The sequence below is a fragment of the Aythya marila genome (assembly GCF_965140915.1).
Source record: "Aythya marila genome assembly, chromosome: 10".
NCBI lineage: Eukaryota > Metazoa > Chordata > Aves > Anseriformes > Anatidae > Aythya > Aythya marila.
In genome coordinates this window covers 832244-859816 of record NC_139051.1, presented here as the reverse complement: position 1 = coordinate 859816, position 27573 = coordinate 832244, and the positions used below count along the sequence as shown (strand labels likewise).

The window sequence follows — 27573 nt, the reverse complement described above, 5'->3', positions numbered from 1 at the left end:
GGCAGCGGGCGCTGCGCGGGACGGAGCCGGGCACGGAGCGCGCAAGGTGCGGGACGGGGACGCGGGACGCGGAGCGGAGCGGTGCGGTGCGGGACAGGGATGTGGAGCGGTGCGGGACACGGGACGGGACGCGGCTGGGGGAGCGGGACCGTGACCGTGCGGTGCGCAGCGGTGCGCGGCTGGGGGAGCAGGGCGGGACGGTGCGCGGTGCGGTGCGCGGCTGGGGGAGCGGCACCGTGCGGGGCGGGATGCTGCGGTTCAGCCCCGCGGGCATCGCGCCGGGACGGTGCCGGTGCCGCCCCGGAGCCGGGCGCGGCTTCCCCGGTGCTGCCTGTGCCGGAGGCGCCGCTCGGCTCCGTGCCCTGCGGCTGGGGGCGGCTGAGCCGCGTAGTGCCCGGGGAGCGCCGCTGCCGGCCGGGACGGCTCCGCAGGGCTCCCGGCTCCGCTCCTGGCTGCGGTGACCCGCGGGGGACGGAGCCGCGCCGGGACGGAGCCCCGGGGGTGTCCCGGCCCCGCTCCTGCCGCTGCGCCCCGAGCCCCGTCGGTGCGGCTCTTTGGGAAGCCGCTCGGGGCCGTTGGGGTCAGCTCGTGTCGGGCCGAGCTTGTGCGCTGGGGGATTCGTCCCAGGCTTTTTAGGGGCTGGGAAGTCCTTGTGCCCCTTGGTCGGGCCGCCGAAGGCTCAACTTTACCTGGAAAATCCAGGTCTCTGTCACAGATGAGCAAACGAACCAGAATAACTGAAGCCCTCCCTTGGCACGGTGAGGGCTGAGTGGAAGGGGCTTTAATCGCTAAATAAAAACGTGTGGAACGGGTCGTCAGGGAGCAGCTGCTCTTACGGCCTTACTCGATGTACCTTTGTCACCGCATAGTTAGGGGATGAGTTAAATGCCTAATGTCAGCACTTCGAGGCTTCCACACTGTTGTAATCTCATCTCCCGCTGCCAGATGGCTGTGGTGGGGCAGTGCCAGCGCAGGGGCACCGCGGGACCTCCCCAGCCAAGGGATGGCAGCTTCCTGAGCTTTGTGCCAGTGCTGGCCTTGGAAACCCCTCCTGGGACAGGTCAGCCTCAGTCCCAGTGGCTCTGAGCAGTGCTGCTGCTCGAGCTGTTTGCTGGGTTTTGCAGAAGTTGGCTGCTCTGTGCGGGTTGCCCTGGGCGGTGTTGGTGCTCGGCAGCAAGGTGTGCTGGCCAAGGTGTCTGCTGTTCAGTGACACCTCAAGGGCTGGTGCAGCTGAGGATTGTGGAGCTGTGGTCTGTTGGTTTTCCTCAAGCACCACCATGCTTCCTGCCTTGGCCAGGGCTTTGCTCGCAGGGCTGGGGATGCCCTGGGAGCAGCAGGGTGAGATGTGGGCAGCGAGGAGGGCTGGGCAGACTGCACTGTGGCAAAGCTCCCTCTGCACTAGACCCATTGCCCAGGAGCTTCTTGATTGTCATCCCCAAAGGGGCTGGAGCCTGAGGCTGTGCAGCAGTAGGTCAAAGGGCTTAAAATCCTCTGTAAGGTTTCTCTGTGCAGAAACCCACCAACCCTTCCAAAACAGGCAGCCTGATGCTTGGCTCCCTTTGGTGGAAGGGTGAGGGGCCGTAAAGATCCACCATCACAGAGATGACATCTGTAACTGCAATTTCACTTAAATCTGTGGAAGGAACAGCAGAAAGTGCCTGCAGTGGAAGGGTGTGCTCCTGCAGGATGTGTTTTTCTCGCAGTCACTCGTGACCAGGCAGTGTGGAGCTTAACATCTCCTGCATGGAGTCTCTGTGTACCTCTTCTGACAGGCCGGCTGTCCCAGTTCACCTCAACTGGCACTGGGCACAACAGCACACAAAGAAAAGTCCCAGCTATTCTGCCCTTCGAAAGGGGAAACAAAATGGCATAAAAAGAACAAGAAAAATACTGAACCTGGATCAGTCTGGATAATACATGTCCAAAGACAAATGGGCGTCTTTGCGGTAGACGGCTGTTTAATTTCCTGAATCATGAGAAGGGCACTTTTTCTGGGCAGAGGGTGAAATACTGTCAAACTTTAATTTGGCTTGGCAGCGTCGCGCAACCAGTTTGAGCAAGTCGGGGAAGGCGAGTCTGGAACTCATTAGGGCTTGCTGCAAGGCCCTGAAAATTTGATTTTCAATCACTGTTGGGTTTAATTATTGTTGATGTCTTGCCTAGCGTATTATGGGATTCTTTCTGAGGAAATTAAAACAGCATGAGCAGGACGGCATTCTGTTTGGCAAATGGGTTGTTTAGATTAAATTCTAAATGGAGAGTTAAAGCTCAAAACCAAGATAAAGCATGATGGCTGGCATTTTGTGCTTTCCTGGAGCTATTTCAACTGGACTGTGAAGGCGGAAGGCATCAGGATTTGTGTACTGTTCTCACTAAATTCAGTCGTCTTTTTTCAGGAGAAGAAAATAACCCTCTAAGCTAAAAGTGTTGTTAAAAGCCAAGGTAAAGTTTACTCAGTTAATACAACTTTTGGTTCCGTAACTCTTTATTTCTTCAGTTCTCTAGTGTGGATTTTTTGCAAGCATCCAAAGCAGACAAACGGTAGGACAGGAAGAAAGCGCTGCTGTTGCTGTGGCGAGACCTGCAAGGTGCAGAGGTCTGGATGTTGCTGACCCTGGGAGGAGGCAAAACCTCTTTGCCATCAGCAATGTGTCTGGACACCTGAATATTCTGTGCACATATCTGTAGATGTGCGTGGGAATGCTATTAAGGCTTGGGATCTTGCCCCTTAAGCCCAAAATGTAGGGCATTTAAAAGCTAGAGCGTATTGGAGCCTCAGCTTTTTCATTCATTTCTTCATAAACTGTGTCCCTGGATGAAGACGCAGGATTTTTGGGCTAAGTCCACAACTGTGCTTTCCCTTCAGAACGTCTGCTCTGCAGCTCTCCGCAGAGCTTGGGCAGATTGGGCCTTTGTGGTTAGACACTGAGCTCTCAAACAGTGAAGGTTACGCCTAAAAGTAGTCTTCCACAGAACACATCTGTGAAATCTATAGTCTGTCCAAAGCCACTCCGAAGCAATCTGAGCGTGCAGCAATAAAGATAGTAAACACTAACTGCAGGGATCGTGCATGCGAGGCAATCACATCAGTCACTTAAATGCGCGAGTGCTCTCTTGTGTAAACACTGTCAGGGACTGTACAAGCAACTTCATCCTTGCTGTTGGAAGTTGGACCTCATAATTCTTAACAATTAGACCATAGAAAGTTATTTATCTGTTGGAGACTTCTTGTGCCCATAGTTCCCAGTTCTGCTCTGTTAATAGAAGTGCAGTGTTTCCCTGTGAAGGGCTGATCCCTTCTCCGTAAAGCTGCCTCGTCCTGGCGAGGCGTTTCGCCCTAGTGTAGGTACAAGAGGTTACACATGGCCTGGGGAGATGACCATTGCCCTGCATACCCTCTGAAAGGTGGTGTGCTGCTGTGTCTAAATCCCCGCTCAGAGCTGCCAGCGGCATTGTGTTGGAGCCAAAGGGAGGAAATGCTGCTGCAGCTGTCATGGAGAAACAGATGTTGATCTTAATGCAGAAACCTGCTTGGCTCTGTGAACAAGTATTTATAGATATGAAATCATAAAGCACACATGGGTTAAAGAGCTTATTTTGGGACTTGGACTCAGGACTAAACCTAGCCCCATAAAACACAATTTACAAGTTACAAAATCCTTCTCATCCTGCAGGGAGGGAGTGTCTGGAGTGTTTGTTTAGGCTGAGACTTTTCTTTTTTTTAAATATATTAAAAAAAATATGTATTTCAGCCATTCAGGAAAAGCAGTATTTAGCTGTCCTAGCTTGAAGCTATTGCTTCATTTAAGGATGAGGCTGAAAGAAAGGGAAAGGTTTTGGGGAAGCTATTTCCACTTTTGGAAGACAACCTGGAAAGAAAACATCTACTGTCCTCTTAGCAGGAGCATGTGACTGCAAACCTACCCAAAAGCATGGTGCCCAGGTGCTCAGGCTCTGCCAGTGGGAGGTGGCACAGCTCCTCAGCTTCTGCAGCAGGGCTGTGGGCAGCCCCAGGATGAGCTCTGACTTCCCTTGCTGCCTCTGGACACCTGGAGAAGTTCTGCTGTACTTCATGTGCTCTGCCACAGTTCCTTCGGGCATGCCTTCAGCTTTATGTCTCAATCTCTGCAGCTATAAAATATGAATGGTCAAGCTGAGAAGGGATTTAGGAGGACTAAATCAAGGATGTTGTACAAAATCCCTGATGGGAGTAGCTCCTGCAATGCAAAATGTCAATGCAGTGATGGAAAGCCCAGCTCCTGATGATGGCTCCGCACCGTTTCCACTGCTGGAAGTGGGAAGGACAAAGCTGGCTTGTGGGAAGGGAATTGATGGCTAAAATGAGACACTTACCTGAGCACTTTGGAACTTATTACAGCTGCTGTTTAATTAAATTTGGGTGGGTTCTTCCCATTCCATACACCTACTCGCGGCTTGTTTTGTTCTTATAGTTGAGACCAAGTGTCTGAAGCACTGTCTTGTTTGTGGAAAAATCTATTCATCGTATTTTTTTTAATTTGCCCTTCTCTTATCGTTAATTCACACATTGTTAGTGGAGAAAGGAATCCTGCCAACAATGTGCTCTTGGAAGAGCAAGATATTTGCAGAGGCTCTGGTTCTGTTATCTCTGTCATCCTGTAGGTTGAGATCTGGCAGCTCTATTGAAATAGTTTCCTCAGATATCAGTGCCTTTCCCTGGTCTTTATGCTGCTAAAATAAAAGGCAATAAACTTCTTACTTCACAAAGTGTAATATCAATTAGAGCCTCCAGTATTCTAGATAGTACTAATTCATTCACTGACTTCAAATTCTCATTAGGTTTTAAGACAATCTTCATGAATGTCACTTCTTTTTCTGTGAGCCTGGTAATTTGGATAGCTGCTCAGAATCTGGTAGGGAAACAAATAGCTTTTAAGTTAAGGCTACAATAGATGTTTTTCATCTATGAAAAGAAAACAAATCAAAGCTATCCTTTGCCGTTCCAAGTCAAAATTATTATAGATAGCAGCATGTGCAGAACTGATGAATGCACTTCGAAGAGCAGTTGCTTACACTCACACAAGTTTATTCCATTTGCAGCCACTGTCAAGCAACCCCTTCAAAAATAAATCTTGTCCTGAGCTGCCCATTCCAGAGGCTGTCCCTGCTACCTGGCTCCGGCTGCTCAGAGGTCTGCCTTGGGTGTTTTCTGCTCAGCTCTGATGCTCGTGCCTGCCGTGCCAAGGGGCATTGCTCTGCTTCCCTGGGCTCTGCCTGTGCTCTCCAGGGAGCAGTTGGGTGCCCTGCAGGTCCTGCTCAGTGCTGGCTCCTGGAGAACAACTCCACAAGAGCTACTTGCAATCTTTTTGGGGCATTTTTCCCCCAGTTTGAGAGGCAGGCTTAATGAGAAACAGGTGATCCCCTTCCTAAAGGAATTTATTAATAAGGTTTAGACTGGAAAACTATCTAGGAAAATGCTGAGTGAGATGGATTGCCCATCCAAATTACAAATTAAGATGCTTGAGGTCAAGCTTTTGAAAGGGGGCTTCTGCTACCCAAGGGAGGGCTGATTGGGATTCACCTACAATGATGAAAGGATCTTAACTCGCTATTTTAGGAGGCAAATTAAATACTTTCAAAATATCTGTGGTTTTGTGGTTATTTTTTCTGCCTTCCGGAGGTGTCCAGCCTTCCCTTTTGGGGACTTTAAGCCAAGTTTTCAATGCCTCTGTGGTTACCTGAAATTCTGGATCATCATTTAGGTAACACCAAAAAGTGTTTTTTTGACATTCATTTAAATTCCACCTTGTGAATGCTGCTTAGCAGATAGCTCAGCCTTTGGGACTGTCCTGCTCTACTGCTTTGTTGAAAGGCAAACTGCTCAGTACCCTGAGCAGCGGTAACTGCCCTTGCACTTAAATATATGTATACAAAAGCTAATCGAGTGATGCAACTCAAAGGCCCTTATTTAAACAAGCACACACAAGTTCAGATTTGTTAGATTAATGTGATCCTTTTGCCAGCAGTAGGAACCACTGAAGGGAAAAACCTCTCCTGGTAATTGGACCAGGTTACTGACAACCTCATTTATCTGAGTGCTGCTGCTTTTCAGCTTGAATTAAGAAATGAGAATAGAAGTGAGAATATTTGACTTGGGTTTCTTGCTGGCTTAGAGTGCCTATTACCCAGGCTACCTTTACTCTGTACAGCTGTTTGAAGCAGGGGTACCTTGAGGACTCCTGGGAGCATGCAGCAGTCTGTGCTCAGCATTGGAGCAGGGCTGGCTGCTGTACCGGTTGCAGGGAGCAGCAGAGGAGCAGTTTCAGTGCTCATACAGCAGTGTCCTGCTTTGCCTCAGATTTAGGGCAGTCTCCCCCTCTGCATGCCCCGGGGTTGGTCTCTGTTGGCTCCATCCCTGCTGCCAGCATGCTGTGGGTTTGCAGCAGTGCCTGGCTGTGGCTGGGATGTGCTTGCAGGGAGCCTCGGGTCTCTGGGGGCTGCCATGGGCAGCTCACTGCACGTCCCTGGGTGTGCCAAGAAGTTTTTCCTAGCCCCCAGCTGGTGCTGCTGCCGCTGCTGTGGCAGAGGTGGGAGCCTCCAGGCCCAGCCCAGCAGGAGGATGCGGAGCTCACCCTTTTTGGGAGAGGCAGTTACATGTGTGCTGGGGCTGAGGCTGGAGAGGGGACGGTGAGGTGCCTCTTACACCTGGATATAATAGAAATAATAGAACAATCGCTGCAAATCTGCCCTGCTGGACCTGTAGATGGAGGGAAAGTGCAACCAAAGAGGCTTTCTCTATGTACTGAGTCTTAGTTCTTGCCTTTAGCTAAAACCCAGCCCCTTGGACATGGTAATATTTTGCTCTTGGCTGATTTTCCTCCCCTGGCCCATGCAGGACCTCATAGCTCTGACTTGGGGTGTTGTACTTTTGCAGAACTTGCAGCATTCCCCTTGTTGCCGTACAGCCACCTCTTCTGCTGTGTGTAAATGTTTACACCCTCCAGTTACTGGACTTCCTTTGAGGAAGCTTGACTTAGCTCCCATTATGTGAGCTTAGTTCTGTTATAGTCAAATAATGACACAAAATTAATTGCTATCCATCCGTATCCTTGAGACTCCACAATTGCACAGAGCAAACCAGTCCCACCCATGTGAATACGATCTGCCGTTTCCTTTTCTCTTTGTTCGGGGCTTTCTCAAAGCTACAATTGTTAATCTCCGAAATTTGTTGCAGCTGGAGGAACCCCACCCGGGGGGTTCATGTGGTGCCTGGATGGGAATTTTGGGGGTAGGATGTCCGATGCCAAGGCAGTGAGGGTCTTTGGGGCTGCACCAGACGCTTGCCTTGTGTCCTCAGCTCTGCCACAGGGAGAGGTGAAACCAGGACCTCGGCTCTCAGTGCTGTTGTCAACGTGTAGTAACTTTTTGGAAGCCAGCTTTTCCTCCTCTCTCCCTAAAAAGGAGGAGGAAGCATACTTGAGGTAGTTACGTGTCTCCATTGCCGTTTTTAGCCTCCAAATAAGGTGTTGTGTAACGAGTGCTTGCGGGATCCAGAAGGCTCGCTGCAGACACAGGAGGGCCCCGCTCAGCCAGGCCCTTCTGGAGCTGCCACAGCCGGCCCCAAAAGCCCTGCCAGAGGCCGGAGGGTGCAGGATGGCTCATGCAGCAGTGCCAGGGAGCTGTCACGGTGCCAGGGAGCAGTCAGGGTGCCAGGGAGCGGTGCCATGGATGTCACCCAACAGCCTGTCCCCGTGTCCTCCGCTGGCATGGAGCTCAGCGAGCTGCCTCCTGTCCGACTGCTGCACACAACACCCGCTCAGGAAGGCGTGTGTTCTTGGAAGCTTTCAGGGCCTTTGATTAATAACCATATTAGCCAAATTTGCCGTTTGGCTGGAGCTGTCTGGGGCATGGGGCCGGCACTCGCAGCGAGGCCCTGCTGCCCCAGGGAGCCTCCTCCTTCCAGGGCGTTTCCCACCTGCTGCAGTCCAGCATTGTGGTTAGAGGCCCTGTGGGTAGACAGGAGGAAAGATGATTAAAGGTCTCCCAGGGGAGCGTGGTCTAAGCATCCCTGAGCAGATAAGGATCTCCTCACTTCAGCAATTGTCCTTTTGTTGTGGTGACTGACTTTGCAGCTGGAGCTGGCTCTGCCCTCCCGTTTCCACCTTCCTTGTTGAGTCACTTAGCCAAGTCCCCGTGTGCTGAAGCCCCACGCAGTAGCATGCTTCTGCTGGAGGAGAAACGAATTTGTCTTGACCCTGTGCTTGTGCATAGCCAAAGAGAGACAGTGCAGCCCAATCTGCACCTGCTCAGCTGGGTTAGACGTCGGTCTGCTCTTACTGTGCTCAGTTCCCTCATGGCTCAATCTCACGGTCCTTAAAGGAAAGCAAAATACTTCTGTGGGCTCCTCCTGACGCTTGGTTAATCTGTGTATTAGACATTAAGTGGAGCTTCTTGATCCTGCGGTGACATGAGATAAATCAACCTCTGCAAAAGCAGCTATTAGCTGAGGATGGCAGGGTGTTAGCTTTCCCGTACCGCCCTTCTTGTGAGCTCTGTTTAAAGTTTGTATTAATATTAAATTTCATCCACCCATTAGTCCATAAAGCAGTTGGCTCTCAAGGAATGAGTTTCCTGGGAGCAGTGTGCTAGAGCTGCCCTGTGCTTCTGAGGCTAAACAAAGCGGAGGTGTTAAGTACAGCCCGAGGCATTTTTTCCGCCCTGCAGCTTGTATCAGCCTGTTGGTCACTGTCCGCAGGAGGACCTCGGCAGCCACCCCGACTGCTGATGTTTGTGGTGCTGAGCTGTTTATCGCTACAGCGTCAGACTGGATGTGTGCAGACCACAAACCCATGACAGCTAAAGGGCCTTCATGTCCGTATGGAGCCAATTACGTGTAAGGATGGAAAGTACTCGTGTTCCCGGGGATGCAGCTAGCAGGGAGGGCTCGTTTCTGAGGGACCATGCTCACCATAGCTGCTCTGTCTGCTCAGCCCCTTTGTGGTCCTGAAGCTTGGCCGGTTTCCCTGTGGCGATAGCCCAGGCATGGCAGGGTTTTTACTCGAGGACCGTTTGCCGGAAAACTCTTACCCAAGCTTAGTCTGAAGTCTCCTCTTCTTGGACTAAATCTGTGGCACTTAAAGCCAGTGTTGTGAGGAGAGTGGAAAGAAGCTTATTTAAAAGGGCTTTCAAGTCAAGGGGATGTGGAAGCAGTGTTTTTTCCATGTGTCGTTGGGGACGGTCCCCTTGCAACAAGCTCTGTTGTCAAGCTAACTTCAGCAGACCAAAGGGCCGATGGCCAAGGTGTGCTGGACCGGTCAGGGGGTGATGATGCACCCAAACCGTCTGGAATCGCAGCTGAGCCAAGAGCAGAGAAAGCTGGTGGGGCTGGACCTCGACCGGCTCCTAACTTCTAGCCAGGGGTCTATCCTGCTGGGTGGACCTGCCCTGGGAGCTCAGTGCTCCTTTGTCCTCAAGTCTAAACCAAGCAGGAATGAAGTTTTGTTTTGTTCTGTTTTTCCCGAGGCACTTGGCATTATAGGTTCCCTATTTTCCAAAAATTGAGCAAACTTACCAGTGTCTAGGATGGCCCTGCCTTTGGCCAGTGTAACGAACCACAGCATTACACTGACCAAGAAGCTGGCATATTCCTGAGATTGTTCAGAGATGTTTTTGTGGGTAGAATGGCCTCAGTTTCCTCTCATTTCACTGCCTAAGAATTTCCTCTGCCCTGACTTGCTTTCTCTCTCTTAGTAGCAAGAATGCTATCAGACTAAAAGCCAAAACAGAAATCTTAAAGTGCGTTGTATATCTAGTCATGGTGAGCAGAATTTGCTTTTCTTCCAAGCAGTTTGTTGACACAGACATTTTTGTAAAGGCGTTACAAATGTCTTCACTCCTCACGTCTTAAACTCTCGCATCTCTTTTAAAATTGCTCTATCCAGATGGGCTTGGGCATAGGCGGAGTCCAGGACAGTCCGTTTCACAGTCTTACTGGGTTTGGTGGTCTTTGCCATTTTATATGTCTCTTTTTTTTTTTTTTTTTTTAAATGAGAAATCTCCTTTTATGCGTATTTGAGGAGCCAGAGCTGAGCCGCGAGGAGAGGCTCCATATCTGGGCAGGGAGCCCTGCTGACCAGGCAGCCCAAGCAGCCAGCACGGCTCCTGTTGTGGCTGGCCCCTGCACTGCAATGGGAATAAGGAGCCCAGAGCTCCCTGCACTGCTGGGGGAGAGAGAAGCTGTCCCCCAGGTACAGAGACATTGCCGTGCTCCACGTCCTCGCGAGGGCAGAGGCTGCCTGGAGAGGTCAGAGCTCCAGGAGGAAATGTGAGAGGTGGTGGCTGAGTGCCCTGACCCGTGTGGAGGGGGCTCAGGAGCATTTGGCAGGGTTTGCCCCCGCCGTGGGGATGTCCCCCAAGTTCACAGGGCCACTCACACTGCCCTGCAGGCAGTGGTGGGGATGAGCTGCTGTCCCAGCCCCTTCCCCTACAGCTGCAGACCTGCACCTCCAAGGGCAGAGGAACCCGAGCCATCCCAGGAGCTGCACGTTGCCTTGAAGAGCTGCTGGATTTTCATATTTTCTCCATACATTTCCTATAGCTCTAGACTTACGGCTGCCATGCGTGGTGAGGAGCAGTGAGTTGTGCTATGGACACCTGCAAAAACTTCTGTTTCCAGAGAGATCTGGAATTCCTGATGGTGAAGGCATCGGGGCTTGGCGAGAGCAATTGCACAAATGGGAAGGATGGTGGCTGGGTCTTCTCTGCAGGTCTGAATTTGTGTGTGGTGCAAAATAATGGCTGGGACTTCAGCTCCATCTTAAGGAAACAGATCCCCAACCTTCAGTACCTAGCTCAGAGGTGGGGATTTCCCCTTAATGCCCACAGGTTTGTTCTGCGGGTGAAACAGTGGCAGTTCCAGATGAGAGCTGAGAGTTCAGTGTATCAAACCTGATCCATTTTGCTGTATGCGTTTCAGCTGAGTAAATGTGTAACCGGTGAGACCGTAGTGAAGGCTCAAAAGCACTTCCCCAGGGTGGTGTTTGCAGAGGAACTGTGCCAAGGTGGCAGGTGGGGAGGTGCAACCTGCGTTTCAGCCAGTCTGGTAAGCTTCATCAAGCCAGTATCTGCTACAGGGTGGCATCTCAAAGGCCCTCACTGGCATTCATGTTGGCAGAAGAAGCCATTAGCTGAACAGAAGTTTTTAGCCCCTTTTTGTATGAGGTCCTCCAGACTCGTCCTTCCATGGCCGAGCTGGCAGCAGTCCATACACAGCGGCATGGGGCACCTCACTCCCCAGCTGAGCTGTTCACGAGGCTTCAGGATGCACTGGGCAGCGTTTGGAGCTGGAAGCTTTTGTAACAGGAGCCCATGAACCCTGAGGCAGTAAAGAAATACCAGGTTTGCATACCAGCGTGAAGGCTGCAGGCAGGTGGCCACCCCCTGGATGGCCGAGCTCCCACGCTGTTACCTGGGATGCCAAGGCTTCGGGTTGTCTTGTGGGGTGGCTCCATGTGCTCTTGCTGCTGACAGTGCTTTTCTCTTTGCTTCCCCTCTGCATAGGCTATATAATGAGGCTTTTCCAAATTAGTTTATTTAATCCAGATGTTTGCGTTTTGAATAAACAAACATTCATAGTCCCTCGTCTGTATCACAGTCCCTTGTCTGTACTCAGCTTCTGTCTGGTTCATTAAGATTAGAGTCATTTAAAAAAAAAAAAAAAAAGGTAGATATGTAGCACTCGGTTCCAGAACTGACAAGATTTACAGAGGTCTGTGTGTCGGAAATGTAAATGTGTGTCTGTTCTGGAGAGCTGGGTCAGGGCTGAAGAATCAAAAGCATCCTATTTTCTGCATGCTAGAGGCAGGGGGAATGTGTGTGCATGCACTCAAGTGCATGTTAAGGCTGTTTAGAGATGTATTTTTATGAATTCCCAGGATGAGAGGTCTGGCCTTTCAATGGCTTCAAAATGCCTGGAAAGACTGAAGGTGAAATCTGAAATGAAAAAGAAGGTGAAATCAGAGACACAACTGAGATAGCAGTCCCTTGGACAAAGGGAGCTGGAATGGGACCGTTTTATACAGATGGGGCTGGGTTTCTTAAGGAAAAAGAAATGGGAAGAGAAAAAAACAAAGGGGAGGTGGGGCAGGAGGAGCAAAACTATTGCTGCTTTAAGTAGCGTGTGGTCGTGTGGCGGGACGAGCACAGCTCGGAAACACACGTGGGCTGAATTAAGATTGCGCAGGCAGCACCACCCTGCTCGAGCACTGGGAGCCTCTGCAGCCTTCGCTGTGTTGGGAAGGGCTCCGACTGCACGCACACCAGTGCCTGGCTGATGCTTGGAACGAGCTGCTACTTCTGGAAGAATAAGTGTACATGGACTGCGTGCATGGGAGCAAACAAAAAGGGCAGGGTAGTGCAAGATTTGTACGCATTAAGCGTCAAAGGAAAATGAGCTTCAAAGTGGCCAGGAAATTGCAGGAGGCTGGCATTTCACGATGCCTCCCAAGGACTGGCAGTACGGGGTGTGCTGGTGTGGGTGGCAGAGCAGAGAGCTGGCTGCAGCTTTGCTTGCAGACAGTAACCCTCTGGGGCTGCCACTGCTGCTGGAATTGTTTTCCCTAAGCCCATTTTTACAGGGAACAAAGGTGTCTTTCAGACAGGAGTCTGCGAGTTCCTGTAAAAACAGCCAGGCCGACGAGCCCAGCACCCGCCGCGTCCCTCCCCGATGCTTCCTGCAGCCCTTGCGTCTTGGCTCCCACTGTACCCTCCTGCATTCCTCACATTCACACAGCCATGTTCAATAAGTCTGCGGCACAGACACTCAAATAAGTTTATTCTCAGCGTTATTGGCTCCTGCTGTGACTCCTTGCACTTGCCTGCCTGCTGCTGGGAGGCTGTCAGGGCTGTCTGTGCGGCAGCGAGCACCCATGTATGTAACTGCTGCGAGCACAGCAGTTTTCTCCTCCCGCTGCCTTTCCTCCCGGAGCCCTTCCCTGCTGCATTTCCTCTTCACCGTGGAAAGCACCCATAAAGCACAGCACCCGGGATGAGGGGATGTATCACACCCCAGATACATGTGAGCGCCCGCGGGACAGACCGAGGAGGTGCAGGCTGCGCTGCAGCTGGCAGCGTCAGATCGCGGCAGCCTCAGGTTGCCCTAACCTTGCTGCACAGCGGTGCTCCTCAGCCAGGGCTCTGCTGCTGTGTCATGGGGTGGGCATTCTGGGGCATCACGTCCTCTGGTAGCTTGCACCCAGGTATCTGCTGCTGGCTTTAACAGCATGCCGTGAAATCTCTCTGGCTTGCACAGATGCATATGTGCGGTGTATGAGTTGACTGCAAATAATATTGTAGTAAGCCCACAAGGGGGGCTGCCCAGCACCGTGTGCATGCTGGATGTGCCAGCTCGAACCCACCTTCCTCACAATGTTCCAGGCCAGTTATGACTCTGGCATGTGGCCTTCTCTCAATTTATGGTAAAAAACTTCAACCCAGGCATCCCTGTGGAATCCCATAGCCAGCCTGCATGGACAGGGATTAGACAGCATCTGGGAGGTTTGGGGCATCACAGCGTGTGAGGCATGGCCAAAGAATTCAGCATCTGAAGGACTGACTGCGGGGCTAGCACTCAAGCCTTGGATGGTCTTTGAGAAGCAAACCTTTCCAACTGGTGTTCTGCTCTTTTCCAGATGTCCGTGGGCCAGCAGCAGTCGGGAAGAGGTGTGCCATGCTTACGCTGCAGAGGGTCATGCACGGGCTTTGAGCCACATTCTTGGAGGTAATGTCTCTGCTGGGATGGGCCCTACCTCTGAGGCTGTCCTTTCGGGTCCTGTTGATGTTGTATTGGTGGCTTTGAGGGCAAAGAAAAGCTGCAGAGTCCTTGGGCACTGCTGCAATGGTGCAGGAGGCTTGTGCTCCCTGTTCTCCGTCCCCCTTCCTTCTCTGAAACTGTTATTTTATTTTAATTTGGTTCATGACTACTTCTTTAATTGGTGCAATTAGAGAATGGTTTGACTCCTACTTGTTCCAAGACCCTGCTGAAATACTTCAGGTTGCATCAGAGTTAGTCTGTCCTTTTAAAACTCGATGGAAAAGTTGTCCAGCAGAGAATGGTCTTACAGAGCCAACTTTGGTTTACAGCCATTGTGATTAGAATACCCTGAGCTGGGAGCGGGATCCCCAAGGATCACCAAGTCCGTCTCCTTAAAATGGGGGTCGTGTGGCTATCAGTTCCCCTCCCAGTGGTCACCTTTTTAAAGGCGCGTAAAGCCTCATAGCAGGCGAGGCTCGTGCTCTGCAGGGGGAGGCTGGTGAGGCTGGGGGGCTCTGGTGGTGCCTTCGTGGGACAGCGCCAAGGCTGACAGCTCTGCTCCAGCCCCACGGCTCGTGCCAGGGAAGCCTGTTGGCCTATGTCACCAGCCCAGTTTGCATTTACCCTTTTAGCGTGGCTGGATCTCGGTGGCAGAGCCTTTGAAAAAGCGCGTGCCTCCTGCCACCACGGTCGTATCAAAAGGACGATCTCGCTTGTCGCTCGCAGGAAAATATGCAAGTCATGCAAATGCAGCCAGGAGGATCACAGCCTGAGCTCCGACTTGGAGGATGACCGGAAAATTGGCCGCCTGCTGACGGATTCCAAGTACGCCACGCTCACTGCCCGGGTGAAAGGAGGGGACGGCGTCCGCATTTACAAAAGGAACCGCATGATCATCACCAACCCCATCGTGTCACGGAAGGACCCCACCTTCGACACCATCACGTATGAGTGGGCTCCGCCAGGGCTCACCCAGAAGCTGGTAAGGGAACATGGCTCGGCTTTGGAATAAAGTTACTGTGAAAAATAGCAAAGCAGGTGGTTTGCCTCCCAGAGCAAAACTGAGCATGACGTTTAGTATTTTGGAAAGCCATGTTAATAACCAAAGCAGGTAGAAGAGAGGGATGGGTTGCCTTTGGGTTTGTATAGGCTTGCTTACATTTCTAGAAGTTGGTGCATGTTTTACAAGAAGGCTCGCTCCTTTGGTAGCATTCACGTCCAATGAAACACTGCTGAGGAGAGATCCCATCTGGGCTGTCCCGTGGGGAAAAGAAAGAAAGCCCCCAGCCCCGTCCCAGCTTCCTGTGCCTGGTTTGCCTGGGTCAGCAATAACGCTGCTGTGGGAACGCATGGAAGTGGTTTCAGGCGTGTGGAAATCAGTTGCCCAGGAGGGGACGGCTGGAGGGAAAGCACTTAACTGCACTTCAGCTGTGCTGTGGTACTGAAAACATTACACATTACACCGTCATTAGTGGACAGCTTTTGCTCTTCAAATTAAACAAATAGCTTAAAGCTGCTTAAAATTGCAACCAGATTTTTTTAGAAGATGAATTGGGAAACAAATGTGGAAATTGCAGCTGCAGACCCGAGTGACAGACCTGTTCTTTACTCTTAAGCTCAGTAGTCCTTGCCCCGTTGGGAAGGCTGGAGGGGAGCTGCCACGAGGTCCGCACTGGAAACGCAGATGGGCACGCAGCTCTAGAACCAGCTTGTGCTGATGGGAGCAGACCCCTGGGCTTCAGTAAGGGACCAAGACTCCCACTTACTTGACTGTCTGGCTGCTTAATCATAGTGCTACTGCTTGTAGTTTCCTTTCCTTTACTTTTTTTTTTTTTCTTTTGGTAGGAGCTAGCAAAGCAGGAATGTTTGTTTAACCAGTGTTTGCCTTCCATGGGTCCCAGGGGGAATTAGGGAACTTGTTGAGGGATGGGGAGAACAATGATGGCACTTCTCCAACGTAGCATGATTTATTAAGCAGCTGCCCAGCCCGGGATTTATCAGAAATTCAATTTTCACTGCTAAAAGCTGGCTGCAGAGAGGTGCTGCTGGCAGCTGGCACCTTGGGACAGGGTCAGTTCCGTACAGCGAAGGAAGCCCAAAGCCTGCTGTTGCCGTGCTGCTTCCTTCTGTGACCCTGAGCCCAGACATGCCTCTTGCAGGCATGCGTCTGTGATTGCAGCCTGCAGCACTGAGCAGCAGGGCACAGCAGGGCCGGGTCCTTGACAGCTCCATGACCCAGAGCATCGCATTCAGTCCCTGCAGAGCCAGCAAGGGGGGAGGCTCAAACGCAGGCGTTTCGTGGAGCTTTGGAATTTCTTGCCTTTCGGAGTTGAAGTAGTGCCTGAACAGGCTGGAAGTTATCTTAGTTTGAGTAAACAGTGCTCAGGAACTTTGAAGACAACCTTGATAAATTTTGGCTTAATGATCAACTTGACAAACTCAGGAAGAATATTGGATGTCAACAATTCTTGATTAGTTCAAAAGGGACTTTGGCCAAAAAGCTTTTAGTGCATAACTGACTCGCTCCAGTGATTTCCTTCTGAAGGCAAAGTGGAAGCTGGGGATTTTTTTTTTCCCACATTGTCCTGAAGTGGATGGTCCAATAACAGGGGAAGCTCAGAGTACATTTTCATTAAGCCATGTCTGGATAAGTTATGAAGTAGATATTCAGGGTCTTTGGGGAAAGTAGAAAGAGCAGTTCATAAAATATCTCTTAAAAAAAAAAAAAAAAAAAGTAGTTAACAGTGCTGAAAACTTAAAATGGTCTTCCTCAAAATCATCTGTGCTAAGGCACCGTAATAAAGCATTTGACAACAGTAATACATGATAGTAGCAAAAGAAGCAGCTTTTTATTATTGTTTATTTCAGTTTTTGGTGTCAGGCTGAATTATTTTTCCTGGTCTATTCTCTGGACACATTTTAAGACATGTGCAGTTATAACCTTAAGCATTCCCTTGACCCGGGGAGTGAAGTCACACTGAATGTCTGCACAAATGCTGAGAAGTGCCACTGGCCAGTACAGCTGTCCTTGTAAGAAAGCCTGGCACTGGAGAAGAGCACGATGCTTCAGATGTACGTGCTGGCACTTTGCTGCTCTCGTAGCTCTGGTGTAAGTGTGCATTGGTGCTGGTCCATTTGTATTGCATTCCTTCTTCCACTGAGGTTACACCAAGCTGCTGTCCGCTAGTGCTCCTGCTGCAGCTGAACCAAGCCAGCAGGCTGCATTGTGTACTCTGTCTTAAAGTTCATCACCATACAGCAGCGAGATATCTGGTTTGCTTTTCTTTCCAGCTGCCGAGTAGTGATGGCAGTATCTTTATTTTTTGAGGCACGCTGTGTGAGGCCTGGGATGAGCTTTAAGTAAATTTTTGTCTTTTGCTTCTGTAGTTCCTATTAGGCCTTTTGGCTTCTGTGAAAACCCTCTTTGTAGCAAGTGGTTTTTACTGCATCCTCTGGCTTTGTAGCCCATTTTTCCCAAGCAGCACCTTCTCCAGTGAGGCTACCACTGTGCCTCTGCAAACATCCAGATACCAATCCTACCAGTGCACAGAGGCACAATAGACTGAATTTTGATGTCTAATGCAATGTGCAGCAACATTAGCATATGCTCCAAGACATGGGGAGGGAGGCCCAACTCCATTAAATCATTTGTTTTTTGCTGTCACAAACCTTCAGGGGGGAATATTGCCCTGAATATTGCTGTTTAGCTGCACGTAGCTGAAGTGGAAACTGCCTTTGAAATTTACACAAGCATGATGAGCTGTTCAGTGTCACATTTCTGTATTTAAAAGGCTATATTGAGCTAGACTATGTACAGTGAGTAGTTAATCACTTCTCCATTCCCTTAAAACTCAATTTTCAAATGCTGACCAAGTAAGAAACAAATCTAATGCAGCTGGATGCTGGTCTTTAAAACTCAGTGGCAATGAGCCAACTGGCTGCCCGTTCCCTCTTCACACTACAATAGGAAAAATGTCTTGAGTGGGAAACTCCCTTCCCTTTAAGCACCAGGCCAGAAAGAAGTTAACTGCGCAGCCCCCCCTTCCTGCAGATGTTGATCCAGCCTGGGACAGACCTCTCCAGGATCCGTTTACTCTGCTCTTATGGCAGTGGCTGCGGGCCAGCTGAGTAGGAGACTAAACTTCAGAGACAGTTTCTTGGCATCTGCTTCCCACTTTGCAGGGCATCAGTGGCAAAACACCTTCCCTTTACTGCAAAATCTGTAGTCCAGTAGTGTGGGTCTTGGAGGTGCAGGCTCAACAGACATCTGATTACTTTTTTATTAGGATTTTACGTGAATTGTAAAGGGACTTTTCACTGTGTGCATTTAGTGGGGGGCTGTGGGGTGCTGTTCTCTGTTCCTCACTGTAAGGAACGTGTTCTTCAGGCTCCCAGTCCCTATGGCAGGGTGACACTGGCTGGTCTCCAGTTTACAGATGAACTTTGAGTTTCTGGTCTTTTCAGCAGCCTTGTTGTCTGTCCTGCTGCTGGCAAGGGAGGGTATGGTGGGATCTGGATGCCAACCAGCAAACCCAGCAGGAGCTGGGGGAGCTGTCAGTAGGTCGTTGTCTTTTGGCACTGCCCGAAGTGCATGACATGAGGAGCTTCATGCAAGCGTAGCCTGCAGTGTCTGATGCTGCAGTGATCTGGTTTGGGTGAACACAGCGAGGTGTGCAGCAGAGCAAACCCATTTCTGCCTGTGTTTTCTGAGGATGAAAACTGTTGCTGATCAGCAATAGCCTGGCTGCTACCTGCATCCGAGTAAATTTGGCCTTTTGTTGCTAAATGGCAGGTTGGAAGTTGAGAGGGGGAGGCGGGCAGGGGGTCGGTGATGCTGACTGTCACCTCTTGCACCCTCCAGGCCATGCAGTACATGGAGCTGCTCCCCAAGGACATGCAGCCGGTGGCGGGCACGGACGGGGCCTACCAACGCCGGCGGCAGCTGATGAGGCAGCTCCCGGTGTACGACCACGACCCGTCCCAGTGCCGCGGCCTGGCCGAGGGCGAGGTGAAGCTGATGGAAGATTTCGTGAAGAAGTACAAGGCCGAGGCGCTGGGCGTCGGGGAGGTGGCGCTGCCAGGCCAAGGCGGCAGCGGGAAGGAGGAGGGGAAGGCGCAGGACACGGGCTCGGCCGCCGGCAAGACCCCCGAGACCACCAACGGGGCCCTGGAGGGCGCGCCTGCAGCAGAGCTCTACGTAAGTGCTGTGCTCTGAGGTGGGACGGGCTGGCAGCATTGCCCTGAGTCTGGGGTGCTTTGGGGGGCAGGTACGGTGTCAGCTGAAAGAAAGCAGTAGACAAACGTGCCAGCAGGAATTTCCTTTCCTTGTTTACAATACTGCTCCTGCTCGTCCAAGCCTGCTGTAATGCCTTTCCAAACCGGACGAGCAGTGCCGGGATGCTTGGTGGCGTCACGGCGTGCTGCAGTGCAGTGGTGGGAGAGGCACCGGTGGGGCCCTCGTGTGCTCCTCCATCCCAGCCGCGCACAAGTACCCATCCAAGAGCCTCGAGGAAGGGTTATCTTTCCTCCCCATCCTCATCCCTCCACAGCAGCTGCCTGTTGAACCACTAGGGCATGAAAATGCCTTTTGTTTCCTGCTTGCTGTAAGAACCAATGATTTCAACGTTGGATTCTTGGCAGCTCTGAAAGATTGAGCTTGATATGTTCCCAGGTGATTGTGTAAAACTAAGATCAGAAACTGTGTGTAACTGCAAGTTCAAGTATTTTCAGCTAAGCCTCCAGAGCAGTACAAATAGAGAGAATACAAGTGACTGTAGGTGGTGGCTCAGCCTAATTAATGCAGAGCTATGAACATGGAGATAGTACTGCAGGGGCCCTGATTACTCTGGAGAACTTCGAACAGAGCACGCATGCCTCTGGACATAAAAACACATTTCCACAAGGAAGCAATTGAGATTCCCTAGCACCCTTTTAGATTTATGTTCTCCAAGTGCAGTTGAGTGGCCATGGTGACTGCTGAACAAATGCTTATCATAACATATGTTGAGTGAAAATATTTCATACTGGCCCTTGTGAGGGTAACTTGCAGCAGAGGATTTAAAGCTGAAAAAAATGGTATCTGAATGTTTTTAAGACAAGATTTTTCTAGCAACTACTAAACTGAGATTGTAACATGTTAAGAGCAGTTTTCATTTTCATTCCTTATTGGGTAATGTCTCCCCTCTGCTATGTCCTTTTCTATTAACACATATCTGACTTTCAGAGTCCAGTGATGCAGCAGAAGTTTTTCAGCATAATAAAACATTGATTTGGACAAAGAATTTTAAGCTAAAAGAAGCCAAAAAAGGAAGGTTTCCATTAAATTCATTAATAAAAGTCATTTGAGCAATGAGGGTTTATTTAGACTACAAGTTTGTCCTTCCAAATAAATACATAACTGTGATGTTATTCTTCTTAGACTTTAAAACATTATTTTTCTAGAGGCACAAGCTGGAAAATGGAAGTGCTGCAAAATCAGTTGTAGGAGATGCTCTCTGACTAGCACGTGATGCAGCTCAGCTCCCAGCAGACAGCAGAGGACTGTGGTTTCCCACCATACCAAAGACAGACCTCCTATTTCCCACTCCTATTTCACCCTCCTATTTCCCACCAAAACACCCATCATTTAGTGTGATCTCCGGTGCAGGAGTTAGAGCAGCTGAGCTAAAGTGGATGGGCTACGTCCCAAAAAGGTGAAATGCACTGAACTTCCAGGGGATCTGCTGGTTCTCACAAAACTGTGTGGAGAGGAAAGTTCTGCCATGGAAAAATAAGACAGCAAACTTTTCCATAGTAGCTTATGTCTGCGTTAAATAGTACCAAGTTGGAAGAGGAGGAGGAAAAGGAGGGCACCTGCCCTGCAGAGCGAGGAAGGATGGCAGCCCACCTCAGTGTGGACTGGGCTGGCCCAGCCGGTGTTGGGATGTTTCCCATTTCCTCTGTGTGTTCCAGGCCTGCTTCTGCGGGTCACACTTGCATTGTGCAATACTGTACAGTAGGTGAAGTTGGTTGTTTCATAGCTACATGGTAGTAATTTTTGAGTCCTTGCAGTTCTTGCTAAAATATCATAATTTCCCTTTCTTCCCTGCTATCATATCCATGCATGTTTCCTTCATTCTGTTCCTGAGATTTCCCATTCCTTGTGCCCCTCTAACAACCTGATTCTGCGTGCTTTAGTGCAGACTGCACAACAGATTTGTCAGTGCTTGAAGAGACAGTCCAAGATGAAGATGCTCTTATTATGTAGCACTTTGCAGTATGTGTGAGGCTGAAAGTCAAGATGTGAGCAAAAAAGAGCTCTATAAAGACTCAGAATAGATGCTAAGGGGACTGAGAAATGAGGTGCCCAAAGGCAACAGCACTGGAAGTGTTCACGTCTGTGTTCAGAGCTGACATGCAGATCTGCACACTCCAGATGTGGAGGTTTAGATGCTTCTAAGCTTGTGTGACCAGCTTCTATGCCTCTCCCAAAGCCTGAGTGTTAAACACAAACCCTGTCCCCAGGGCTCCTGAAGAAGCTTCCCCAGGCTTCCTTCCACTGTTGTTCTGCAGGACACCAGAGGTGATGCCCACGAGTGCCATCAGGCTGTTTAGAGCCCTTTCAGGGCATAGTGTCCTCGACTGAGAGGTGTTTGTGCTGACCCTCAGGGACCTGCAGGACAGCAGTGATGAAGCAGGCTTTTTGAGAAGACCTGACTGCCTTTGGTTCAGGGGTACACCTGGGGCAGTGTGGTGCTCAGCTGCACATTTTGGAGATCCTGATTCTGAAGCGCTTTGTCACGATTCTTCATTGAGTCCATTAAAAGTAGGACACGGATACTGGTCTGTTTGATACCAACCCTTTTAGCCAGCTCCAGCAGCCTGATTTCACCTCCTTCAGTTCAAGGCGTCAGCCTGAGCTATAGATTTATGAAGGCTGGGTGTAAAATATCCTGGCTTTAGAAGACAATGAGCCAAAAAGGCATCAAGTGCTGCACCAAGAAACAGGCAGGAGTGATTTCCTCGTGTTTGTGTGGTCCCTGTGTGAGGGCAGTCAAACCTCCTGTTGCACACTCTGGCCAGCTGTGTTGAAATGGTGTGAAAAGGAAGGCACCGGGCCAACGTTAATCACCACGGGCAAGGCATCTGAGCTCAGACAGCTTTCTGAACTCTTCTCACCTGCAGAGAGGGGCCCCGTCACTGCAATGTCTGTCCTAATAGCTAAATGTTTTCCACCGAGCACAAAATCTTTAACCTTCCCAAAACTGGAAAATCTTCCAGCATCGTATTGGAATCAAATCAAATCCTTAAGCAGTTGACCAAAGTTAGCCGTTGTCCCAGTATGTTTGGGGCCAGCAGTCTCACACGTACTGGGCAGAAGCCTCATGGCATCCAGGGAGCCCCCTCTGTGGGAGCTGCAGCTGCAAAACAGCAGCAAGGGGAGAGAGCAGCCTGAGAAAGCTTAGGGCAGAGAGGGACACTTTCTTGGCTAGCACCTCTGGTAACTGCACTAATAAAGTCTTCACTCATCTTCTACATGATGGAGATGTAAAGTGAGTGCTAAGCTGTAATCCCATCTCAAATTCGAAGAGCCACTTTTTAATTAGTGTGGTACGTGACAGGAGAATATGTTATATGATGCTTAGGAAAAGCGTAGTGAAGATTTGCCACAGAAAGAAACAGCAAATTAAGATTTTATTTATTTATTTTTCCCCTAACAGTTCTTATTGGCAAGAAATTTGAGCTCAGACTTGGAAAGCTGCTCATGTTTGTTCTTGCTGCTAGATCTTGCAAGATAAGCAGGGCTGGGGAGGGTGAGTGGAGGCTGCTGGAAGGGTGGAAGTGTAGGGGCAGCTGTGGGGCCGGGTGCCCTGGGGAAGCGAGTTGCTGCTCAAGTCTGATGCCCTTGGGAGTTGTCGGGGATGTGGGGACACCGGTCCCCTGGGGTCAGCATGGAATTCATCCTGACCACACTGCCCTTGTTGGCACGCCGTGGTGCACAGCGAGTCACGCTCTGCCGGCCACAACGCTCTGAGTGCTGCCACTCCACGGAGTTGTTTTGTTCTTCTGTCTCCTACAAGAACAGAAATAGCATGGCTTCTGCAGCATGCTGGAAGTTTATCTGTTCACTTGAGTAGTTCTTGGGAGCACTTGGAAATGCTGCCGGAGCCCGTCAGGGTGGAAGCTGTAAGCAGACATAGCCCCTCCGGGCTCGCAGGAAAACCAAGCCAGAAAACACTGAGTGGCTTCTCTCACGCAGCCTTCCCCAAAACACCAGACTTGCTGGTAAAACAGGAGGTGTCCCTCGCATCAGTGGCACCACAAAGGCTGCATGGGGCAGTTCCCAAAAGTCTGGGCTGGACAGAGAAGGCAACAGCAAGATGTGTGGCATGCTGGAAATACTTGCCCTGGTGGTGTGGTCAGGGCGTTGCTCCGCCAGGCACACACTGCAGCATCCACACAGCAGCTCCACCTTCTCCAGCCCCAGGGCAAGTTGCTTAATGCTGCTGTATCTTGTTTGTATAAACGCTTCAGCCAGACTGCTGCAAATGGCTGGCAGAAGCCTGGCCTGGCAGCCAAGGCTGTGCTGGAAGGGGCTGCAGCCCTGGAGCATCCCCCTCGAGGGCTAACCAAGCATCACTTGGCCTGACCTGGATTACTCGGATTTAAATGGGAGCTAAAGTGGCTGGCCCTGGGCTGGGAGAGGAGAGTTTCAGAGCTCCCTTTAACTAACCACTGGGTCACCCTGCAGGCACAGACAGTAAGCGCCGTCAGTCTCATCTACAATATGCACAGAGGCTAATTAATCTTCAGATTAGCCAGGTCCAATTCTCTTTGGCCTGTTGTAAATTGAGAGCACTGTGCTGAAATCTGCAGAGTGACATCTGTCATAGATAGGCATGTATGTTAAAAAACAGTGACAAAAGACCAAAGTTCCTAATCTCTGTACAAAATACCTGTCTTTGACATGCCACATTTTTCTGCGCTGTCGGATGTCTTAACTTTTTCTCAGAGAGTGTTTTGATTTTAGTGCAGGTTGGTTTTTATTTAGGGGAATACCCAAGGCCACGTATTCAGCTGATGGGGGCAGTGCCAGCCTTATCCGCCTGAGGACCTGGCTGGAAGAGAGTGAGCACTGCTCCAGATGAGGGCTGCCAGATGCATAGTTATAATGACTTTTAATTACGATTTGGTGCTCCATCCATGCTGAGCACTGGTCCAAATGTTTCCAGAGGATGTGGGGCAGTGGATTTGGAGATGTTGCTCCTGTTGGACATGAGCACCCTGTGGTACTGTCAGTGTTTGCTGAGTCCTACTGCAGAATTAAGACATTTGTTCCCAGCACCTCTCGAGCTGCAGCCCTGGCTTTCTCTTCAGTTTACTGTTTCTTTCTCTTCCACCTCGCTGCGCTGTTTCTGTGCCCTCACTGCAGACTGTTTTCTGCTTGCCGTGCCTTCAGGCTGATATAGCTGTGAAATTTGGCTTTGCCGTTCTTAAATTTATCTCCACAGAACGAGAGCTAAAACAAAAACAACCTAAGCCGAGCAGGCCTGGAATTACACGCTTTATTTCCCCTGTCCTTCTCGGCGCTATGGGACACCGAGCAGGAACACAGAGGGTCCCTTCAGACCGCTTGGAAGCAGGAAGCGTTGAGGACACGCTCTGAGATTACAAGTGTTGTTCTGTCTTGCTGAGCTTCTTACCGGCTGCCTAATTAAGAACGATGCATTGAAAAAATGCCATAAAGCAGAGCCCAAAAAAAGTCAGCCAGCATGGGCAGCAAGCCCCGTGTGTTTCCTTGTGCCCTGTGCCATGTGGTGTGAGCATCACACGTGCTCTCTCTTGCAGCACTGCGAGGCCTGCAAGCAGGCGATGCCGGCAGACTGCCCCGTGGTGTACGCGGACCGGGCCGGCTACACGCGGCAGTGGCACCCGGCCTGCTTCGTCTGCTGCCAGTGCGCCGAGCCGCTCGTCGACCTCATCTACTTCTGGAAGAACGGGGCCGCCTGGTGCGGGCGCCACTACTGCGAGAGCCTGCGGCCGCGCTGCGCTGGCTGCGATGAGGTAGGGACGCGGGGCCTCGCCACGGCCCGCTTGGGGCTCATCAGGTGGCACCACAGCGTGCTGGGCCGAGGCAATGCCAACCGTGGTGGGGAGGAGGGTGGTGGTGGCCACATGCATGTCTCGGTGGTGTGTCAGCCATGCTCCTGGGGTGCTACAGTTCTTTTCGTGCCACTACGGGGCCAGGGTTGCAGAAACGAGCAGCGGTCTGTTTGTCCTGCAGATCATCTTCTCGGAGGACTACCAGCAGGCAGAAGGGATGGCCTGGCACAAGAAGCACTTCACCTGCCTGGAGTGCGAGACGCAGCTGACCGGCAAAGCCTTCAGCCTGGACAAGGGCAGCCTGCGGTGCGCGACCTGCAGCAGGAGCAAGCGCCTCTGAGCGGGGTGCGGCTGCGGCAGGCGCTCGAGGCCGAGACGGAGTCGGGGTGATTTGACAAGAACGTGAAAAGTGGACAGTAAAACAAAACAAAAAAATTAGAGCCTGGCTATTCACTCTGCAACTAAGTACCCCCTTGCATCCAACACAGTTCAGAAGGAGATTTCCCAGGGGAGGAAACAAAGGAAATCTGTATGCTTGTGGGGTGGGAGGTCCCGGTGTGTCCTATAGGAGGGGACTGAAAAGGAGGGTTCTGTGTTGGTTTACAAAGTCTCTCAAAGCTTCTCATGACTAAGATCTTGCGATGTTGTTTTAGAAATAACACATCTCAAAAATAATTTTTGGCACACTAAACCTATGGTCATGGTTAAAAACAAGGGTTGCTTTTATTTTTGAAGTCCATGCTGGAAGTTTTACACTAACAGAATGCTGACAACTGTACTAAATCAATGGTTTTGAGCAATTTGATTAACCCGAGTGATTACTTTCTGAAAGCAAATGATACTGAATTGCAGCAATGCATAGCCGTAGCTTTCTCCAACGTGTACAATAATGTAAAAATAGGTAACGAGGTGGTGCACAGAGTGATCAGTTTAACCTTACTGAGAAGGGAACTGTGCAGACCTCCCCAAGGGCAGGGGGTGCTGGGCAGCCAACTAATTCAACCGGTCTGGGTTTTAGCCATGGAGCTGGAATGCAAACATTCCTGGCAGTTCTCGCCCAAACCCTGTTCCCAGTTTTATCTCGCTTGCCTCCTACTGTCTGTTATTTCAAGCGAGTGTTTGCACAGAGAGGCATTGTGCTCCCACCGTTCACTGGAGGTAGTTAAGCATTTAAAGTATGGAACTTTTTCAGCTGCTTTCTGAGCAGGAGTTTTATGGAAAACAGCTTTCCAGCTTAAGCTATCCTAGTTTTTTTTTTTGTGCCTGAAATGCTGCAATGTCAGTTTTTTTCCCTTTAGTAAGTCAATGACCCTCTCCAAGAAATAGGGACATGCTGTCTCCTTTGGAAGCCTGCAGCATCCATGTCCTGCATGGTGGCACAACTGCCCCAGACCCCGGTCCTCGTGGTGCAGTTCTCCAGCCCCGAGTGAGGTCAGCATCGTGCGTCAGGTCCCATGGGAGGACATTGTCCCAAGATCTGCACTGCATCTCTGCTGATGGTGTTTGTCCCCTCCATCATGCAAGGCTTCTGTTAGTCACAGAAAATGTCAGATAGTCCAGGCTGGCAGATGTCTGTGTGCTCAGTCTTTTTTCTTATACTAAATGGCTCCATTATTTGCCAGAAAGAACTGGAATATTTTTTGCAGAGATAAGCATATAAGGAGCTCACCATTGCTAGGTTTTCATTCCACTGCAGAAATTGCTGGTTTCTCTCCTTAAAACGAACTCCATGCTGTGGATCTTTGCTTGCTTATGTTTGAGTAACTTGCAAATGAGCTTTGGTGGAAGCCATCCCTGCTGCTGCATGTGAGTCGCGGACCAGACTCTGCCCCTCTGCCATGTGCAGGGGGACGCCCAGCTCCCCAGGTGCGAGGAGCAGGCAGTGTCGGTCACTGTTTCACTGCAGGTGAGGCAGATGTGGTAAGATGCATCTGTATGTTTGCTGGGGGTGGTGTCTAACGCTTTTTCCATCCCTGTGCTTTTGTGTGGTTGATTTTCCTGAAAACACTAGGGTGTTTAAGAAGAGTGCATAAAACCCTACCTCCAGAGCTGGAGCAGAGCATGAAAATCCCGAGGCAGCAGTGTCGGCCATAGCTGTGGGGTGAGGGATGTGTGCTGCGGGGTTCTGCTGTGTGCGTGTTCTGGGGGTCCCTGCAGCCACCTTGTCCACTTGACGCATCCCAGGCCCTTTGGTGGGCACACCGAGAGTCTGGGGAATCACTGCTGTCAGCTCAGGAGGGTGCCACAAGCCAACGGGGGACGTGTAGACGTAAAGTTTTGAAGTTGTGCTAGGAATAATAAAGCTCCCTTGGAACAGCCTTAGATACAGGCACTTTGGTTAAAAGCAAAATGGGACTGAAAAATAAAACCCAGTGCTTAGCTTTATTGCCTCTTCTTTCTTTTGTTACAATGGGAATGTTCGATCTTTGTAAATTATTTTTAAAGGCACAGCATAGTTCTAAACCCTATGATGTTAAGGCAGCCAAAAATGCATACAGTCAGTGTAAGCAGTGGGAGAAATAGCGTGAATCACTTAGGAAACGTTTCAGCAAAGACCTTAGCATCCAAACAACATTCCTTGATGGGAAGTCATTGTCTATTTGTGCATGCAGCTGGTTACCTCCAGAGTGATTTGCCTGTGAGGTAGGTGCACAGCATTACCCACATTCAAAAAAATGGGAGTGCAAGAAAAATCAATAAAA

At 50.5% G+C, this 27573-nt stretch overlaps 1 protein-coding gene across 1 annotated transcript; it reads left to right on the top strand.

The window, feature by feature from the left end:
• Positions 1–27252, top strand: LMCD1 (LIM and cysteine rich domains 1). The gene is made up of 6 exons (XM_082768394.1): positions 1–46; positions 13668–13756; positions 14516–14771; positions 18651–18986; positions 24617–24832; positions 25053–27252. The coding sequence occupies exons 2-6, from the start codon at positions 13668–13670 to the stop codon at positions 25209–25211; spliced, it is 1056 nt and encodes a 351-aa protein (XP_082624520.1). The 5' UTR covers positions 1–46; the 3' UTR covers positions 25212–27252.
• Positions 27253–27573: the final 321 nt, after the last annotated feature.